Here is a 20,400-nt window from a genome sequence, read left to right on the forward strand (position 1 = left end):
GTAGTTTCTTTTGCTGTGCAGAAGCTCTTTAGTTTAATGAGATCCCATTTGTCAATTTTGGCTTTTGCTGCCGTTGCTTTTGGTGTTTTAGACATGAAGTCTTTGCCCATGCCTATGTCCTGAATGGTACTACCTAGGTTTTCCTCTAGGATTTTTATGGTATTAGGTCTAACATTTAAGTCTCTAATCCATCTTGAATTAATTTTCGTATAAGGAGTAAGGAAAGGATCCAGTTTCAGCTTTCTACTTATGGCTAGCCAATTTTCCCAGCACCATTTATTAAATAGGGAATCCTTTCCCCATTTCTTGTTTCTCTCAGGTTTGTCAAAGATCAGATGGCTGTAGATGTGTGGTATTATTTCTGAGGACTCTGTTCTGTTCCATTGGTCTATATCTCTGTTTTGGTACCAGTACCATGCTGTTTTGGTTACTGTAGCCTTGTAGTATAGTTTGAAGTCAGGTAGCGTGATGCCTCCAGCTTTGTTCTTTTGACTTAGGATTGTCTTGGAGATGCGGGCTCTTTTTTGGTTCCATATGAACTTTAAAGCAGTTTTTTCCAATTCTGTGAAGAAACTCATTGGTAGCTTGATGGGGATGGCATTGAATCTATAAATTACCTTGGGCAGTATGGCCATTTTCATGATATTGATTCTTCCTATCCATGAGCATGGTATGTTCTTCCATTTGTTTGTGTCCTCTTTTATTTCACTGAGCAGTGGTTTGTAGTTCTCCTTGAAGAGGTCCTTTACATCCCTTGTAAGTTGGATTCCTAGGTATTTTATTCTCTTTGAAGCAACTGTGAATGGAAGTTCATTCCTGATTTGGCTCTCTGTTTGTCTGTTACTGGTGTATAAGAATGCTTGTGATTTTTGCACATTAATTTTGTATCCTGAGACTTTGCTGAAGTTGCTTATCAGCTTAAGGAGATTTGGGGCTGAGACAATGGGGTTTTCTAAATATACAATCATGTCATCTGCAAACAGGGACAATTTGACTTCTTCTTTTCCTAACTGAATACCCTTGATTTCTTTCTCTTGCCTAATTGCCCTAGCCAGAACTTCCAACACTATGTTGAATAGGAGTGGTGAGAGAGGGCATCCCTGTCTTGTGCCAGTTTTCAAAGGGAATTTTTCCAGTTTTTGCCCATTCAGTATGATATTGGCTGTGGGTTTGTCATAAATAGCTCTTATTATTTTGAGGTACGTTCCATCAATACCGAATTTATTGAGCATTTTTAGCATGAAGGGCTGTTGAATTTTGTCAAAAGCCTTTTCTGCATCTATTGAGATAATCATGTGGTTCTTGTCTTTGGTTCTGTTTATATGCTGGATTATGTTTATTGATTTGCGAATGTTGAACCAGCCTTGCATCCCCGGGATGAAGCCCACTTGATCATGGTGGATAAGCTTTCTGATGTGTTGCTGAATCCGGTTTGCCAGTATTTTATTGAGGATTTTTGCATCGATGTTCATCAGGGATATTGGTCTAAAATTCTCTTTTTTTGTTGTGTCTCTGCCAGGCTTTGGTATCAGGATGATGTTGGCCTCATAAAATGAGTTAGGGAGGATTCCCTCTTTTTCTATTGATTGGAATAGTTTCAGAAGGAATGGTACCAGCTCCTCCTTGTACCTCTGATAGAATTCAGCTGTGAATCCATCTGGTCCTGGCCTTTTTTTGGTTGGTAGGCTATTAATTATTGCCTCAATTTCAGAGCCTGCTATTGGTCTATTCAGGGATTCAACTTCTTCCTGGTTTAGTCTTGGAAGAGTGTAAGTGTCCAGGAAATTATCCATTTCTTCTAGGTTTTCCAGTTTATTTGCGTAGAGGTGTTTATAGTATTCTCTGATGGTAGTTTGTATTTCTGTGGGGTCGGTGGTGATATCCCCTTTATCATTTTTAATTGCGTCGATTTGATTCTTCTCTCTTTTCTTCTTTATTAGTCTTGCTAGTGGTCTGTCAATTTTGTTGATCTTTTCAAAAAACCAACTCCTGGATTCATTGATTTTTTTGGAGGGTTTTTTGTGTCTCTATCTCCTTCAGTTCTGCTCTGATCTTAGTTATTTCTTGCCTTCTGCTAGCTTTCGAATGTGTTTGCTCTTGCTTCTCTAGTTCTTTTAATTGCGATGTTAGAGTGTCAATTTTTGATCTTTCCTGCTTTCTCTTGTGGGCATTTAGTGCTATAAATTTCCCTCTACACACTGCTTTAAATGTGTCCCAGAGATTCTGGTATGTTGTATCTTTGTTCTCATTGGTTTCAAAGAACATCTTTATTTCTGCCTTCATTTCGTTATGTACCCAGTAGTCATTCAGGAGCAGGTTGTTCAGTTTCCATGTAGTTGAGCGGTTTTGATTGAGTTTCTTAGTCCTGAGTTCTAGTTTGATTGCACTGTGGTCTGAGAGACAGTTTGTTATAATTTCTGTTCTTGTACATTTGCTGAGGAGTGCTTTACTTCCAATTATATGGTCAATTTTGGAGTAAGTACGATGTGGTGCTGAGAAGAATGTATATTCTGTTGATTTGGGGTGGAGAGTTCTATAGATGTCTATTAGGTCTGCTTGCTGCAGAGATGAGTTCAATTCCTGGACATCCTTGTTAACTTTCTGTCTCGTTGATCTGTCTAATGTTGACAGTGGAGTGTTGAAGTCTCCCATTATTATTGTATGGGAGTCTAAGTCTCTTTGTAAGTCTCTAAGGACTTGCTTTATGAATCTGGGTGCTCCTGTATTGGGTGCATATATATTTAGGATAGTTAGCTCTTCCTGTTGAATTGATCCCTTGACCATTATGTAATGGCCTTCTTTGTCTCTTTTGATCTTTGATGGTTTAAAGTCTGTTTTATCAGAGACTAGGATTGCAACCCCTGCTTTTTTTTGTTCTCCATTTGCTTGGTAAATCTTCCTCCATCCCTTTATTTTGAGCCTATGTATGTCTCTGCGTGTGAGATGGGTCTCCTGAATACAGCAGACTGATGGGTCTTGACTCTTTATCCAGTTTGCCAGTCTGTGTCTTTTCATTGGAGCATTTAGTCCATTTACATTTAAGGTTAAGATTGTTATGTGTGAACTTGATCCTGCCATTATGATATTAACTGGTTATTTTGCTCGTTAGTTGATGCAGTTTCTTCCTAGCCTCGATGGTCTTTACATTTTGGCATGTTTTTGCAATGGCTGGTACCGGTTGTTCCTTTCCATGTTGAGTGCTTCCTTCAGGGTCTCTTGTAAGGCAGGCCTAGTGGTGACAAAATCTCTAAGCATTTGCTTATCTGTAAAGGATTTTATTTCTCCTTCACTTATGAAACTTAGTTTGGCTGGATATGAAATTCTGGGTTTAAAATTCTTTTCTTTAAGAATGTTGAATATTGGCCCCCACTCTCTTCTGACTTGGAGAGTTTCTGCCGAGAGATCTGCTGTGAGTCTGATGGGCTTCCCTTTGTGGGTAACCCGACCTTTCTCTCTGGCTGCCCTTAAGATTTTTTCCTTCATTTCAACTTTGGTGAATCTGGCAATTATGTGTCTTGGAGTTGCTCTTCTCGAGGAGTATCTTTGTGGCGTTCTCTGTATTTCCTGGATTTGAATGTTGGCCTGCCCTACTAGGTTGGGGAAGTTCTCCTGGATGATATCCTGAAGAGTGTTTTTCAACTTGGTTCCATTTTCCCCCTCACTTTCAGGCACCCCAATCAGACGTAGATTTGGTCTTTTTACATAATCCCATACTTCTTGCAGGCTTTGTTCATTTCTTTTTCTTCTTTTTTCTTTTGGTTTCTCTTCTCGCTTCATTTCATTCATTTGATCCTCAATCGCTGATACTCTTTCTTCCAGTTGATCGAGTCGGTTACTGAAGCTTATGCATTTGTCACGTATTTCTCGTGTCATGGTTTTCATCTCTTTCATTTTGTTTATGACCTTCTCTGCATTAATTACTCTAGCCATCAATTCTTCCACTTTTTTTTCAAGATTTTTAGTTTCTTTGCGCTGGGTACGTAATTCCTCCTTTAGCTCTGAGAAATTTGATGGACTGAAGCCTTCTTCTCTCATCTCATCAAAGTCATTCTCCGTCCAGCTTTGATCCGTTGCTGGCAATGAGCCGCTCCTTTGCCGGGGGAGATGCGCTCTTATTTTTTGAATTTCCAGCTTTTCTGCCCTGCTTTTTCCCCATCTTTGTGGTTTTATCTGCCTCTGGTCTTTGATGATGGTGATGTACTGATGGGGTTTTGGTGTAGGTGTCCTTCCTGTTTGATAGTTTTCCTTCTAACAGTCAGGACCCTCAGCTGTAGGTCTGTTGGAGATTGCTTGAGGTCCACTCCAGACCCTGTTTGCCTGGGTATCAGCAGCAGAGGCTGCAGAAGATAGAATATTTCTGAACAGTGAGTGTACCTGTCTGATTCTTGCTTTGGAAGCTTCCTCTCAGGGGTGTACTCCACCCTGTGAGGTGTGGGGTGTCAGACTGCCCCTAGTGGGGGATGTCTCCCAGTTAGGCTACTCAGGGGTCAGGGACCCACTTGAGCAGGCAGTCTGTCCGTTCTCAGATCTCAGCCTCCGTGTTGGGAGATCCACTGCTCTCTTCAAAGCTGTCAGACAGAGTCGTTTGCGTCTGCAGAGTTTTCTGCTGCTTTGTTGTTGTTGTTGTTGTTGTTGTGTAGCTGTGCCCTGTCCCCAGAGGTGGAGTCTACAGAGACAGGCAGGTTTCCTTGAGCTGCTGTGAGCTCCACCCAGTTGGAGCTTCCCAGCAGCTTTGTTTACCTACTTAAGCCTCAGCAATGGCGGGCGCCCCTCCCCCAGCCTCGCTGCTGCCTTGCCGGTAGATCACAGACTGCTGTGCTAGCAATGAGGGAGGCTCCGTGGGTGTGGGACCCTCCCGGCCAGGTGTGGGATATGATCTCCTGGTGTGCCTGTTTGCTTAAAGCGCAGTATTGGGGTGGGAGTTACCCGATTTTCCAGGTGTTGTGTGTCTCAGTTCCCCTGGCTAGGAAAAGGGATTCCCTTCCCCCTTGTGCTTCCCAGGTGAGGCAATGCCTCGCCCTGCTTCAGCTCTCGCTGGTCAGGCTGCAGCAGCTGACCAGCACCGATCGTCCGGCACTCCCCAGTGAGATGAACCCAGTACCTCAGTTGAAAATGCAGAAATCACCGGTCTTCTGTGTCGCTCGCGCTGGGAGTTGGAGACTGGAGCTGTTCCTATTCGGCCATCTTGCCCTTAATCCTCAAATATTTTTAATAAACACTTTAATCTTACCAAATACGACACTTTGGCTGCCATTTATGTCTTACTGACATAAAAGTAAGTAAAATGGCACCTATTGTTTTCTTAATACATTTTTTAACTTCCTCATAATTTCTTTTTAAAAAACCCCTATTTCCATTACTATCAGCATGAAAGTAAAACTTAAAACATTTCAAAAGTTAAACTACTGAAAAGCAGCAACACGAATAAAAACTACTAATATGCCCATCTATTACAAACATGCTATGACAGTACATACTTCTGAACAGGTCCAGTGTGCCTGACTTCTCGCCATTCTTCATCTGGATTAGATGTAATAGAAAGGGAGTAGCAACCACTACTTTGCTTCTGCAGGAAGGTGTAAGTAGGCTTGGCTGCATCTGTGTTTGAGGGCTGGCAGAAAGTGGCAAGGAAAATGGTCTCAAACATCGTAACTTTCAAAAGAACAAAGTCAAAACAAAGACTTCTCTTACAAGTCTACTGTAAGAGAAAATGTGACTTTAAAAATCCCTATGAGTCATATCTATACTTTTAGATTTTCTATAGATATAACCAAACTAAAATAATACTTGTGATGAAAAGATATTGTATAAACAATGGTGAAAGATTAACTTGAAGTACTGTTTACAGATATGGACTACAGAATTAAAGAAGAATATAACAATTTTGCAGTTCAAAATGATCAAAAAATGTAATGAATATGAGGAAATAAAATTTAAAAGAAGCTACATTTATAATAATGTAATTCCATTAAATGGAAAATATATAAATACATACAATATAATTAGGATGCAAAATGTTGACATTATACATAGAGATGAAGTCTTATACTTTAACACTAATGTGGCTTTCTAAAGGCCTTTTGAATAAAAGATTAGCCTCTGGCCAAACCTGTGTATGTGCATGCATGTGCACAGGTGTGTAGATGAGTATGCCATAGCTTCTTAATAAATTATTTCCTTTCTAGAACTATTTGGCAGAGATATACAAGCTACATGTATATTACCAACCGCCTATAAAAATAAACATAGCATTTTAAAACTTACTATTGTTTTCAAGATAATTTTAGCCTTACAAAAGAGTTGAAAGAAATCAACCTTGCCTAAATTCCCCTAATCTCATCATATACAACCATAATACAATGACCAAAACTAAAAAATTAACACTGGCATAATAGTATTAACTAAACTACAGATTTCATTTTGATTTCACTTTTCCATTAATATCCTTTTTCTGTTACAGGATCCTACAATTCCTTAGTCTTTTCTTGTTTTTCCTGACCTTGATACTTTTTTTTTTTTAGACAGAGTCTCGCTCTGTCACCAGGCTGGAGTGCAGTGGCACAATCTCGCTCACTGCAACCTCCACCTCCTGGGTTCAAGCGATTCTCCTGCCTCAGCCCTCCCAGTTGCTGAGGTTATAGGCGCGTGCCACCACACCCAGCTAATTTTTGAATTTTTAGTAGAGACAGGGTTTCACCATGTTGGCCAGGATGGTCTTGATCTCTTGATTTCGTGATCCACCCGCCTCGGCCTCCCAAAGTGCTGGGACTACAGGTGTAAGCCACTGCATCCGGCCGACCTTGATACTTCTAAAGAGTACTGGTCAATTATTTTGTAACTGGATTTGTCTCATTTTTCTCTACTGAGATTACATATTATTGGAAAGAATACTGCAGAAGTGATGTGGTACTTCTCAGTGCATGATATGAAGGGGTGTGTTATGTCAATATGTCTTATTATTGGTGATGTCCATTTTGATAACTTGGTTAAAGTGATGTCTACAAGGTTTCTCCACTGCAAAGTTACTACTTTTCTTTTCATAATTAATACATATTTTATGCTAGAGACTTTGAGATTATGCATATATTTTGTTTCTACTTAAATTTTTACTCATTAAATTTAGCATCTGTCAGTGGACTTTGACTGCAATAATCACAAACAAGTGTTCTACTGGTGGTTTTATATTTCCCTTATTCCTTTTCATTTATTAATTGGATTTTTTCTAAGATATAATTGTCCCGTATCCACCGTGTATTATTTATTCATTCATTTACTAACTCAGCTATTTATATAAATATAGATGCATATTTATTTTTTATTTGGTTATAATCCCATGCTGTCCTTACTGATTTTGTTTAACAAATTGTTCCAGCATTGGCAACGGGAGCTCTTTTGGGTTGGTTCCTGTGCCCTTTTCACAAAATTTAGCATTTGAAAGCAGCCTAATATCAATGCATAAATATCAATGAATAAACCCTTCTGAACCTCCCCCTTCTCTGCCGATTATATTAATGACATGCTAACCTGAGATACTGATTTCAGCTTCATTTCTTCAGCAACAGCAACACCAGCAGGGAAAGAGTAAGTTGAAGCACAGTAATAATGAATAAAAGAACTTTCTTTTGAAGAGAGGTTCTGAAACAAAGGAAATGCCTGAACCCAAGACAATGGATAAGAAAGTTCTAATTCTCCACTGATTATACTTATTTCCGTCATAATATCTTTCAGCTTCAATTCTTCTCTTTGTGAAACAGGATTGTGTAGTTCAAGGAAAATGAATTCACTAGATTTTGCTACAAAAGGAAAAAATAATTTGTATTAATAGTATTTTTCAAGAGGATTATAATAAAAGTAATTTAATTATTAATAATAGTAAGGTTGGAATATAACCCCAAGTATTTTGTATTTTAGGTAATAATCAAGGCAAATTAATATCCCAAAAGCAGGCCATTAGTAATCCAGAATCAAAACTCACAATTGGTGGACTCTTGTTCTACTGCACTAAAATGTCACAATAGTACTGATTGCTATACCTGCAGTGCCTGACATTTAGTAATAGTAAACATTTGTTAATATATGAATGAATGAATGAATATTATTTTTCTCTAGCCTCCTTTATGAATCAATTCTATCAACTAGAAAAGTATTCCAATTAAACACCTCCTACATTTTCTCCTCAGTCATTTCAATGGTGACCTCAAAAGACATTCTCTACCCAGATAATGCTTATAAATGGCTGTTTCTATTTTCCCCACCTTCTCTGCTATTTAATCATGAATTTTCCTACTACAAGTAATTAGGACAGGAAAATAACAAATTTGAAAGTTATAAAATTTAGTTCACTACTTAACATCTTTACTGTGCAGGAGAGTAGGAAAAGGTAGAGGGATCAAACAGGTAAGAAAGAACCTTACTAAATTTGATTGATTTAGTTCTAAACCCAACTCCTTTAGGAGTTTGAGACTAAACAAAGTTGAAAAATATCTCAAGATGTATATATATTATGTAGATAAGTGTTATAGGTGCATATGGGAAAGTATTCAACTGAATCTTAAAGGAATAATATATACATAAGTAAAGTGAATTTCACTTTTTAGGAACTAAAGAAAAGACTGAAGGCAAAGACTTTCATATTTTATTTAACTTTGCTGCTAATTCTGTCAGAGTTCATTATGATCAAGGGCAAGAAACTCATAAGAAAGGTAGTTGGCCAGGCACGGTGGCTTACACTTATAATATTAAAACTTTGGGAGGCCAAGGCAGGAGGAGAGCTTGAAGCCAGGAGTTTGAGACCAGCCTGAGGAACATATCAAGAGCCCATCCTTGGAAAAAGAGAAAGAAAAAAAAAAAAAGGAGAAGAAAGAAAGAATTTGGGCTTATTTCTGGGTTCTCTATTCTGTTTCATTGGTTTATTTGCCTATTTTTATACCAGTATCACACTGTTTTGGTGATCATGGCCTTATAGTATAGTTTGAAATCAGGTAATCTGATGCCTCCAGATTTGTTCTTTTTGCTTTGTCTTGCTTTGGCTATGCAAGCTCTTTTTTGGTTCTATATGAATTTGAGGATTTTTTTTTCTAGTTCTGTGAAGTATGATGGTGGTATTTTGATGGGAATTGCACTGAATTTGTAGATTGCTTTTGGCAGTATGGTCATTTTCACAATATTGATTCTACCCATCCATGAGCATGGGATGTGTTTCCATTTGTTTGTGTTGTCTATGATTTCTTTCAGCAGTGTTTTGTAGTTTGCCTTGTAGAAGTAAGCTATATTGCTCCTTGGCTAGCTATATTCCTAAGTATTTTATTTTTATTTTTTGCAGCTCTTGTAAAATGGGTTGAGTTCTTGATTTGATTCTCAACTTGGTGGCTGTTGGTGTATAGCAGAGCTACTGATTTGTGTACATTAATTCTGTATCCTGAAACAGTGACAGTTTGACTTCCCCTTTACAGATTTGAATGCTCCAACAAAGCAAACAAAAACAAAGTGGGGAAAGGACACCTTACTTGACAAATGGTGCCGGGTAATTGGCAAGCCACACGTAGGAGAATGAAACTAGAGCCTCATCTCTCACCTTATACAAAAATCAACTCAAAATGGATCAAAGACTTAAATCTAAGACATGGAACTATAAAAACTCTAGAAGATAACATTGGAAAAACCCTTCTAGACATTGGCTTAGGCAAAGATTTCATGACCAAGAACCCAAAAGCAAACGCATAAATAGGTGGGACTTAACTAAAGAGCTTTTGCATGGCAAAAAGAACAGTCAGCAGAGTAAACAGACAACCCACAGAATGGGAAAAAATGTTCACAATCTATACATCCAACAAAGGACTAATATTCAGAATCTACAAGGAACTCAAACAAATTAGCAAGAAAAAAACAAACCCATCAAAAAGTGGGCTAACGACATGAATTGACAATTCTCAAAAGAAGACACACAAATGGCTAATAAACATGAAAAAATGCTCAACATCACTAATGATCAGAGAAATGCAAATCAAAACCACAATGCAATACCACCTTACTCCCACAAGAATGGTCATTATCAAAGAATGAAAAAAATAAGAGAAGTTAGTGTGGATACGGTGAAAAGGGAACACTTTTACACTGCTGGTGGGAATGTAAACTAGTACACCCACTATGGAAGAGTGTGGAGATTCCTTAAAGAACTAAAAGTAGAACTACTATTTGATCCAGCAATCCCACTACTGGGTTTCTACCCAGAGGAAAGGAAGTCAATATACAAAAAAGATACTTGCACACACGTTTATAGCAGCACAATTTACAAGTGCAAAAATGTGGAACCAGCCCAAATGCCCATTGATCAATGAGTGGACAAAGAAACTGTGGTACTTATATATGATGGGATACTACTCGGCCATAAAAAGGAATGAATTAATGGCATTCACTGCAACCTGGATAGGACTGGAGACTATTATTCTAAGTGAAATAACTCAGGAATGGAAAACCAATCAGCCCATGTTATCACTCATAAGTGGGAGCTAAGCTATGACGATGCAAAGGCATAAAAATGATACAATAGGCTTTGGGGACTCAGGGGGAAAGGGTGGGAAGGGGGTGAGGGATAAAAGACTACAAACTAGGTTCAGTGTATACTGTTCAGGTTATGGGTGTACTAATATCTCACAAATTACCACTAAAGAACTTATGTAATCAAATACCACCTGTTTCCCAAAAACCTATGGAAATAAAAAAATTTTTTTTAAATAAAAGATTTCAATCCTTTTTAAAAAAAGGAGGAGGAGGGAGGGAAATGAGGAAGGACGGAGGGAGAAGGGAGGGAGGGAGGAAGGAGGAGGAAGAAAGAAGGAAGAAAGAAGAACAGAAATTGCCAGGCATGGTGCTGCACCCCTGTAGTCCCGGCTACTTGGGAGGCTAAGGTGGGAGGATCACATGAGCCCAGGAGTTTGAGGTCATGGGGAGCTATGAACATACCACTGCACTGTAGCCCAGGCAACAGAGTAAGACTGTCTCAGATGAAAAGTAAAGAAGGAAGGAAGGTAGTCAAAGATGACAAATGATTAAAAGATAAGGCATTCCTTTTTTAAGAACTTACAATTTTCAAGGTAAACAATATTTAAGATTTTTTAAGCTATTCTTTTTATTTTAGATGAGAATTTCAATTGGTTGAATACAACTATAAGGAGAAATTACGTGAATTAAATAATCTATCCTAAAATTAAGAAACAAAATTATTTTAACTAAATAAAATCAATTTCAATTCACTGAAATAACATTCTATTAAATTATTTTAGAAAAAACTATTTATAGGACAATTTCAAGTTATCCTGAAATTTAGAAATCATTTTATACTCACATTGCTGGCTTAATACAGAGTGTTCTAATTGGGTCTGAATCTCTTGAAGATAACCCGAAGAGACCCAGAAGAAAAGAATAGCATGACTCCTTTTACTGTGATTATCATCCTTACTTTTCCATAACCCAAACCGCTTTAAATGTGTGGTATCCACTAGCAATGAAATCTCATTCAGCGACACTGAAAGAAATAAAAGATAATAATTTTAAAAATTAATCCATTTAAGAATATACTACTTAAACATTATATGACACTTGTTAATATATTACATTTTTTTAAAAAAGAATCATATAGAAGTTTTTTCAAAAATATATTTCCAGTGCACTTTGCTAACCTTAGCTAAAATGCCCCAAGCAGTGTTATTAAGGTAAAAAAAAAATCACGTTACAATTAGGAAGGGCTAAATAATTATTAAATGACAATTAGAGATTTAGTCCCTCACACTACATGATTTCAGTTATAACCAGAGAGGGAAAATTTGAGATTAAATATTCATAGCATAAAAACTGTCTGGAGAGAATGCTCTCCAAGAATTCTGATAATCATTAGCAAAAAGGAAAAAAAAAAAGTCCATCAATGCAGAAAACTAAGCACAGCATAACTCAGAAAATTATGTATTTCCATCCTTTCTATATTGGTCAATACTACATAAACCAAGATTACAAGTGCCATCATAGGCCAATTTCTGCCCATCTTTCTTCTCCTAAGGCATTTGCATTCCACTATACAGATGAGCCACTATCGAAAGAGTCTCAAGAAAATTAAGAGGTTCTGAATGGTCTAAGGAGACATTTCTTTTAAAATTCCTCCAGGTCTTATTTCTCGAAACTTCTAGATGATCATTCTAAATTTAGTCTTTCTCCCTGTTAGGGAGCTAAAGGAATCTCCTCTGAGGACTTTTACTCTTTAATTCAAAGAAACATTAAAAAAAAAAATGATTTAAAGAAGTCCTGAAGGTCACCTAGTTCAACTGCAAGACAGCAAGCAACTGAACTGGAATATAAATATCAGTTAAGCATAAACCCAAGATGGGCACCTAGTTGAAACAAACCTCTTAGTATTCCTCCCAGCATTATTTCCTGGAACTTTGCTACTCAAAGAGTAGTCTAAGCTGAGCTTGTGACATTAGTATCAGCATCATCTGGAAGACTGTTAGAAATGCAGAGTATCAGGCCCCACCTTACATCTACTGAATCAGCAGATCTCAGTTTTACAGCCCACTCCAACCCCGTGATTCATATGAACATATTTTAATATGAAAATCTTTCCATGATGAGTATTTACCAGTCATCTTAATGTTCCCAAGCCAGTCATTCTATTCTTCATACTGTAACTCTTCCATTCTGAAAACCGTCAGTAAAAACTGGCAGCAAAGCTTAAATCAAAACCAGGATGAGAGCCCTCAGAATACTACTCAGCATTTCTTTCTCATGAAGCTCACAGCCCCACAGGTACATTTGATACTATTTCTGTGAAATCTACACAACTATTACTAATCTAATTGCTCTTGGTGTTTAGAATGAAAGCTAAATTTTCCATAGAAAGACAACTTTAAAAGATTATCTTTTAAAAAAAGGAATTTAACACCATCATGAGAAAAATGTATACCTCATTACCAAGTCTGCCCCAATATATGGTTTATTCTGTTACAGGTGTATAGCAGATACTGAAAGTGGGAGTTGCCTACCTACTTTTCCATTTCTTCTTCTTCCTCAGTAACGAACCCTAATTTTCAAGATACACAGTTTGGAAAACTCTATTTCCTAGCTTCCTTTACAAATGGGTGTGTGGTCATGACTAGCTGGCTAATAAAATGTAAGCAGAAAAGGTTATGTAGCATGGACATCCAAGAAGTCTCCTTAAAAGGGCTAGAGATTGGTAGCATGTGCTCCGTTTACGGTTTTCCCCTTTCTACTGCTTTCTGTCTAAAATACCAACACGATGATGGAGTATGGGCTACAATAATGGCCATGAGACAAACTTGAGGATGCAAGTCATGTGTCAGGAATGACAGAATAGAAAAATGCAACTCATGTGTCAGGGTCATGTGCCCCCCGATGATGAAGGAAACGTCACATCAGTTCAGATTACTTCTGGATTTCTTCTATGTGAAGCAAAAATAAAACATTTTCTTTATGCCATTGTTACTAACAGCCAAACATAATTAAGACCTAATATAAATATGGATAAATCAATTTTTTCTGCAGCCGCATAGAAAAAGAGGAAACATTTAGACCCTCAGGTTCCCACCTACAAAAACCTTTTATACATATGCTTTGTTTTAAAAAGATTTATGGGAACTTGGACAGGATTTGAGGAAGAAGACTAATATTTTCTTCTTCCATTATAAAATTATAAACCTATTACCACTGAAGAGAGTATTTTTCCACAATTTACAATAAAATTTGTCTTTTAAAAATTATATGCAATAGAAAAGTTATAAAACAAGAAAGCAATATTATAAATATTAACTATGAAAATCTAAAATATCATTTTTGATGTTTGTATCACAAGAATTTGAGAGGTAGCTCTCTCTGTTACCCAGGCCTTTAACTATAAATTGTAGTGCTATCTTTTCTGAAATTATTATCCCCTTTTAAAATCATATGACTTTTTTTGTATCTTCTACAGAACAAATATTACATTATTCCTTAATAATTTATTGGTATTTCCTAGTTAGGACTATCGATATACTTATTCTGTGCCTTTTATATTCTTAATAATTAAGATATAGTAAGCAATCAAATTATTAGAACAATTATCATTACATAGTTTTGGATTCTGTACATAAAGTATCTGTGGAATCCAACTAAATCCAACTAATCCAACTAAAGCTATTCTGATAGCATCTCCAATCATGGAACAGAAGCCTCCTCTTCTCTAATTCCTATCTGTGCCGTTTGTGTGTTTTTCTTCCTTGTTCTTTTTATAATTCATTATACAAAAGGATTATCCTCTATTGTTTACTGGTTTTCTTAGTGTCATAATTTATTCTGAAAGGTTTTCAGTTGGGAAGAGAATGAGAAAATGGTGTGAGTCTCTATAAGTTACAGGTACATTTTCCAGTCTACTTTCCCTTACTCAGATATGCAATTGTATAAAATTCTCTTGCCCTGTATGCAAAAATATTTTACATGTTTGTGTGCAATATTAAACATTTTCCTTATGCTTCTTTTCTTATAGTTACTGTTACCCATTTTTATATATACCAAAATATTCTTGTTATCTATCAAAACTGTATTTCTGTTAATCCCAAGAAATCACCATGAATCCTTTAATATTGTTTGATTTACAGTCATTAAAACAATAGCATACTATTTTCAGAGCAAGTTTATTATAAAACATTTTTACTCCATTTGGAATTGCTAAAAAATATTAAGGTAAAAAAATATTAAACTTAGTTTTACTTAAATTTATACTAAGAACTATAGTAAAAAGACAAGGTCATAAGAGAATAACTTACCTTGAAATGGGATCTTAATATATTTTTTTGTGATCTGAAGAAAAAATTAAAAGGCAAACAATGAATGATCACTCAAAATGTGTTACTATTCAATTTTTTTTTTCAAATCACAAGTACATATTCAAAGTCTACACTATAAGTGTTCAAGCCTTTTTATCAATAAGCCAATAAAATATTTCATTACAAAGACTTAGTTTTATGGAAGTTTTAAGAACCCCATGTACTTTAATTCTCAATATGCTAATTTACAAAAACCAGTAAGACTAATAAATATATTTTTCAAAATATTTTCTGAAAATGTAAACACTAAGATAAAGCCCAGAAGAAACTACCAAGAGACCTCTAAGTAGCAGTGACTCTGGTAAATATAAATATTCCATAAAACAGAGTTTGATTTTTGGCTTTGCTGACTCAGCAGCTGATGATGATTCCTTGGGTGATGAACTCACACTAACCAAACTCACAAGAAACTGCTAAACAAACCAAAACGCCAACATACTATATTATTTATAACGAGAAATTAAAATTGTCCAAAGGCTTGTGTCCCACCTGATGTGAGCATTCTGTTTCTGTACCAAAACTATCAATTATAATTTTAAAAGCTGCTTTTACCACATAAAAGCAGAACTAGAAAAATCAGTTGTTTAACATGAAATGGCTACAAAAGTCATAGATCCAACTTCATTCACAACAGTGATCCACCTGTCAAAATGGTAACGTAAATTAAGTCCCTAAGCCAGAACACCCTCTTTCCTGGATGACTTTTAGGTGGGCACCACCACCGTCCGCATTCCTAGCATTCATCTTTCTTTGTTTCATGTTATGAATTCCCTTCCAACTGAGGTTCTTGCTCTTTCTACTCCTTCTGTCCCAGGACACTTATTTTCTCTAGGTACCTTTTGTAGGTATCTGACTTCCTTAAGAGTTGCTTTTATAATAGCGTTGTGGAGCACCTAGCCAAATCTTCCATGTACTATCTGCTTTTTTGTTTTTCCATTAATGTCAAATGAATTTGTGCCTATTTATTTATTCTTTGGTTAAGTTTTGTTGTTGTTCAATACACTTTGTTGATCAAATCAGGTATGGTCTGTGAGCACAAAACAAAATCAAAATGTTCTTGGAAAGTGAGCTCCATATAAGTATCAAATAATGTTCAGTGAAACCACAGGTTTATTTTTACTCCATTTATTTTCCAATTTAAAAATTATTTCATCTTGTACTTTCACAAATATAAAACCCTATATTTCATAAGGTAAGTCAGCCACTAAAACAAAATAGATCATAATTAGCTAAAAGCTGAGCTTGGAATTAAAATCCTGCCTCTGTTGTCTCTACCACTTACACAAGTAATAAGTATGTAAACTTAGGTAACTTACCGAACTTCTTCCAGCTTTAGTAAGACCCTTAATCAAGGGGAGCTGTTATCATTAGACACTAGCATCTGATCAAGAATGTTATATAATTTAATCAAAATCTAATTATTGTTACTTTCACATAACTGCCACCATATTTAATGTATACTGTCCCTTTCCAAACTCTTTCTGGCATATTTCACAGGGTCTTTAATCCTATAAAATATATCTTGGCAAACGTAAATCATTAGTACTAAAAAATAAACAGAAGCAGTATTTGTCTTTCAGAATTTGCACAGCCATGACTTCCAAATTATAAAGTAGAAGTCGTGCATCTGTATGTCCCCATCCGCTACTTACTACACTATTCTCTCACTTTTCCCCATCAAGTGCTCGGGAGCTAACAAACTTTTCTACTTGGCAAGGATCTGATATTCATTTATATCTCTAAATAATGACTAACAGGTTACCTCTGCAGAGTTAAAACCCTGCTCCAAGCAGACTTAACTCCTGGATTTAAAAATAAGAAAAATTTTGTGGCAGTAAGGTAAACCTAGTTCTCTGAAATCATACCAACTTTGTTTAAACTTAAGAATAAAGCTAATAATAAAAGCTATTTTATAATTTCTTACAATAGCTACTACAGTTATCTGAATATAGTATTACATAATTTCTCATACTAACAACAAAGATTTTTAAGAAAGACAATGTTTACATTTATTGCAGCATTTGCTACACTAAAAACAACAACTTAAGTGTCTAACTATAGGAACATGTCTCTAATTTATGTAATAATTTCCAGCCATAAGTATTTTTCTAATTCAGCTAAATTGTAACTACTGTGAGAGTGAGAACAGTGTCTCCAGTATCTACAATAATTCTAAGGTGGTCACTGAATGTATGGAGAATAAATGAATTTAATTATCTATATCTTTATCCACCAAAAAAGAAAAAAAAAAGTTCTTTAATTTCTGTTACAGTGCATCCTGAACTGTCTGAAAAAGAATATACATAAAAACCTGAAATTTTACCTTTTTCCCTTTTTTAGGTTATTCATTATACTTAAAAAAAAAATTTAATTGCTTATGTTCTCTCCATCATAACTGTCTTAATTTTTGTAGAATTCTTCTCAACTTTTGTTTGCATGCATATATTTACTTTGATTTACTAAATCACTTTCCCATAATTAAACATTTAAGTTTTTAATCTAAGAAATGTTCCAGCAAACATAAATAAAATTTTTTAACTTTTATTTTAGGTTCAGGGGTACATGTACAGGTCTGTTATACATGTAAACCTGTGTCACAGGGGTTTGTTGTACAGACTGTTTTGTAGCCCAGGTATTAAGCCTAGTACTCGATAGTTATTTTTTCTGCTCTTCTCCCTCCTCCCACCTTCAAGTAGGCTCCAGACTCTGTTACTCTCTTCTTTGTGTCCATGAGTTTTCATCATTTAGCTCCCACTTATAACTGAGAATATGCGGTATTTGGTTGTCTGTTCCTATGTTAGTTTGCTAAGGATAATGGCCTCCAGCTCTATCCACATTCCTGGAAAAGACATGATCTTATTCTTTTTTTAGCTGCATATATGCACTACATTTTCTTTATCCAATCTGTCATTGATAGGCACTTAGGTTGATTCCATGTGTTTCCTATTATGAATAGTGCTGCAATTCACATGCATATGTCTTTATGGTAGAATGACTTATATTTGTCTGGGCATAATACCAGTAATGGGATTGCGGGGTTGAATGGCAATTCTGTTTTTAGCTCTTTGAGGAATCGCCACATTACAGTCCACAATGATTGAACTAATTTGCACTCCTACCAACAACGTGTAAGTCCTCCCTTTTTTCTGCAACCTCACCATCATCTGTTATTGACTTTTTAACAATAGCCATTCTGACTGGTATGAGATGGTATTTCACTGTGGTTTTGATTCGGATTTCTCTAATGATCAATGATACTGAGCTTTTTTTCATCTGTTTCTTGGCCACATGTATATCTTTGGAAAAGTGTCTGCTCACGTCCCTTATCCATTTTTTCATAGGGTTGTTTTTTTACTGTAAATTTAATTTGCTTATAGATGCTAGATATTAGACCTTTGTCAGATGCCTACTTTGCAAATATTTCCTCCCATTCTGTAGGTTGTCTGTTTACTCTGTTGATAGTTTCTCCTTTTTTTCATTTTTTTATTATACTTTAAGTTCTAGGGTACATGTGCACAATGTGCAGGTTACATATGTATACATGTGCCATGATAGTCTCTTTTGCTGTGTAGAAGTTCTTTAGTTTAACTAGATCCCATTTGTCAATTTTTGTTTTTGTTGTGATTTTGACATCCTCGTTATGAAATATTTGCCTGTGCCTATACTGAGAATGATATTGCCTAGGTTGTCTTCCAGGGTTTTTATAGTTTTGGGTTTTACATTTAAGTCTCTAATCCATCTTGAGCTGATTTTTGTGTATGATATAAGGAAGGGGTCCAGCTTCAGTCTTTTGCATATGGCTAGCCAGTTATCTGAGAACCATTTGTTGAATAGTGAGTGCTTTCCCCATTGCTTGTTTTTGTCTGCTTTGCCAAAGATCAGATGGTCATAGGTGTGCAGCTTTATTTCCAGGCTCTATATTCTGTTCCATCGACCTATGTGTCTGTTTTTGTACCAGTACCATACTGTTTTGGTTACTGTAGTCCTATAGCATAGTTTGAAGTTGGGTAACATGATGTCTCCAGCTTTGTTCCTTTTGCTTAGGATTCCCTTGGCAATCAGGCCTCTTTTTTTTGGTTCCATATGAATTTTAAAATAGTTTTTCATATTTCTATGAAGAATGTCATTGATAATTTGATAGGAATAGCACTGAATCTATAAACTGCTTTGGGCAGGATGGTCATTTCAATTATATTGATTTTTCCTATCCATGAACATAGAATGTTTCTCCATTTGCTTGTGTCATCTGATTTCTCTGAGCAGTGTTTTGCAGTTCTCATTGTAGAGCTCTCTCACCTCCCTGGTTAGCTGTATTCATAGGTATTTTATTCATTTTGTGGCAACTGTGAATGGGATTGTGTTCCTGATTTGGCTTTTGGCTTTGTTGCTGTTGGTGTATAGGAGTGCTAGTGATTTTTTTTTAATGTACTGAATTTTATTACATAAAAGTACAATTAGTAAAATAATATATTAATTTATTTGAATATACTTTTAACTATAATTAATCATTTATTCCTCTCACTGTAATGTTGACAAGGATTACTCTGAACACCTACCTTATACAATACTTAACATAAGTTAACTACAAAGAGCCTCTCCACTTACATTTTCATCATGCATCTTACATTTTAATGTCCTTATTCTTTCATAGAACAGGTCATAAATAATGCCCAACTAACAAAAAAGAATCTCTAATATCTCTAATGCAGCAACAATTGATCACACGCTTTCACATGTGAATACAATAGGAATAAAATAATAGCATAAAGTAATTTGAAAGCTGTATTACATCATTACTCACTTTTCAAAAAAATTTTTTCAAGGAAACAAGTATACTTTCAATGTCATTACAATGCTTCAAAAAATCTACTCCCTTTAAAGTTATATACAAATAATTTATCTAACAACTTTAGTTGTAGGTTAGTTTTTATACTCAACACTCTGATTTAGTGTAATGTGTGAAGTGTCAGTACCTTAGTTACTCTACTTTAAATTCTTTGATATTTACATAGAATCAATTTTGAATTAAATATTTTTTCATATTTATTGCATCTGCAAAAATATTTGTTAGTATAAACTCTCTGGTGTTTTCTAAGCTGTAATTTTTGAAAAAAAAAAAAAAAAGCGTTTCCAAATTCATTACATTTGCAGGACTCTTCTCCAATATAAATTCCCTGATGTTGAACAAAGCTTGAGCAACTGCTTTAGGGTTTTCCTCTAGTACAAAATGTGTGCAATAAGATCTGTGATACAAGTAAAGGTACTACAACCCCCTTTATATTTGTAATGGTTGCCTTCAGAATAAACACTCTTCTTCACTTTAAAGGCTTATATTTTCTGAAAGAATTTTTGACAGTAATTGCACTTTTAATGCTTTTATTAACTATGAATCTTCTTTTTCTTTCTTTTTTTGAGACAGAGTTTTGCTCTGTCGCCCAGGCTGGAGTGCAACGGTGCGATCTCGACTCACTGCAACCTCCGCCTCCTGGGTTCAAGTGATTCTCCTGCCTCAGCCTCCCGAGTAGCTGGGACA

General features: G+C 35.8%; 1 protein-coding gene across 8 annotated transcripts in view; it reads right to left on the reverse strand.

Moving 5' to 3' along the window:
• SENP7 (SUMO specific peptidase 7) overlaps positions 1 to 20,400 on the reverse strand; it is a 197,867-nt gene that overhangs the window by 19,454 nt on the left and 158,013 nt on the right. For all 8 annotated transcript variants that reach the window (XM_021933988.2, XM_021933986.2, XM_021933985.2 and 5 more), the window contains 4 exons: positions 14,808 to 14,841; positions 11,345 to 11,524; positions 7,525 to 7,793; positions 5,478 to 5,611 (listed from right to left, as the gene is read on the reverse strand). In XM_021933988.2, the coding sequence (XP_021789680.1) occupies positions 5,478 to 5,611; positions 7,525 to 7,793; positions 11,345 to 11,524; positions 14,808 to 14,841 (617 nt within the window). The remainder of the gene's footprint in view (positions 1 to 5,477; positions 5,612 to 7,524; positions 7,794 to 11,344; positions 11,525 to 14,807; positions 14,842 to 20,400) is intronic.

Source organism: Papio anubis, chromosome 2, assembly GCF_008728515.1.
Source record: "Papio anubis isolate 15944 chromosome 2, Panubis1.0, whole genome shotgun sequence".
Lineage (NCBI taxonomy): Eukaryota > Metazoa > Chordata > Mammalia > Primates > Cercopithecidae > Papio > Papio anubis.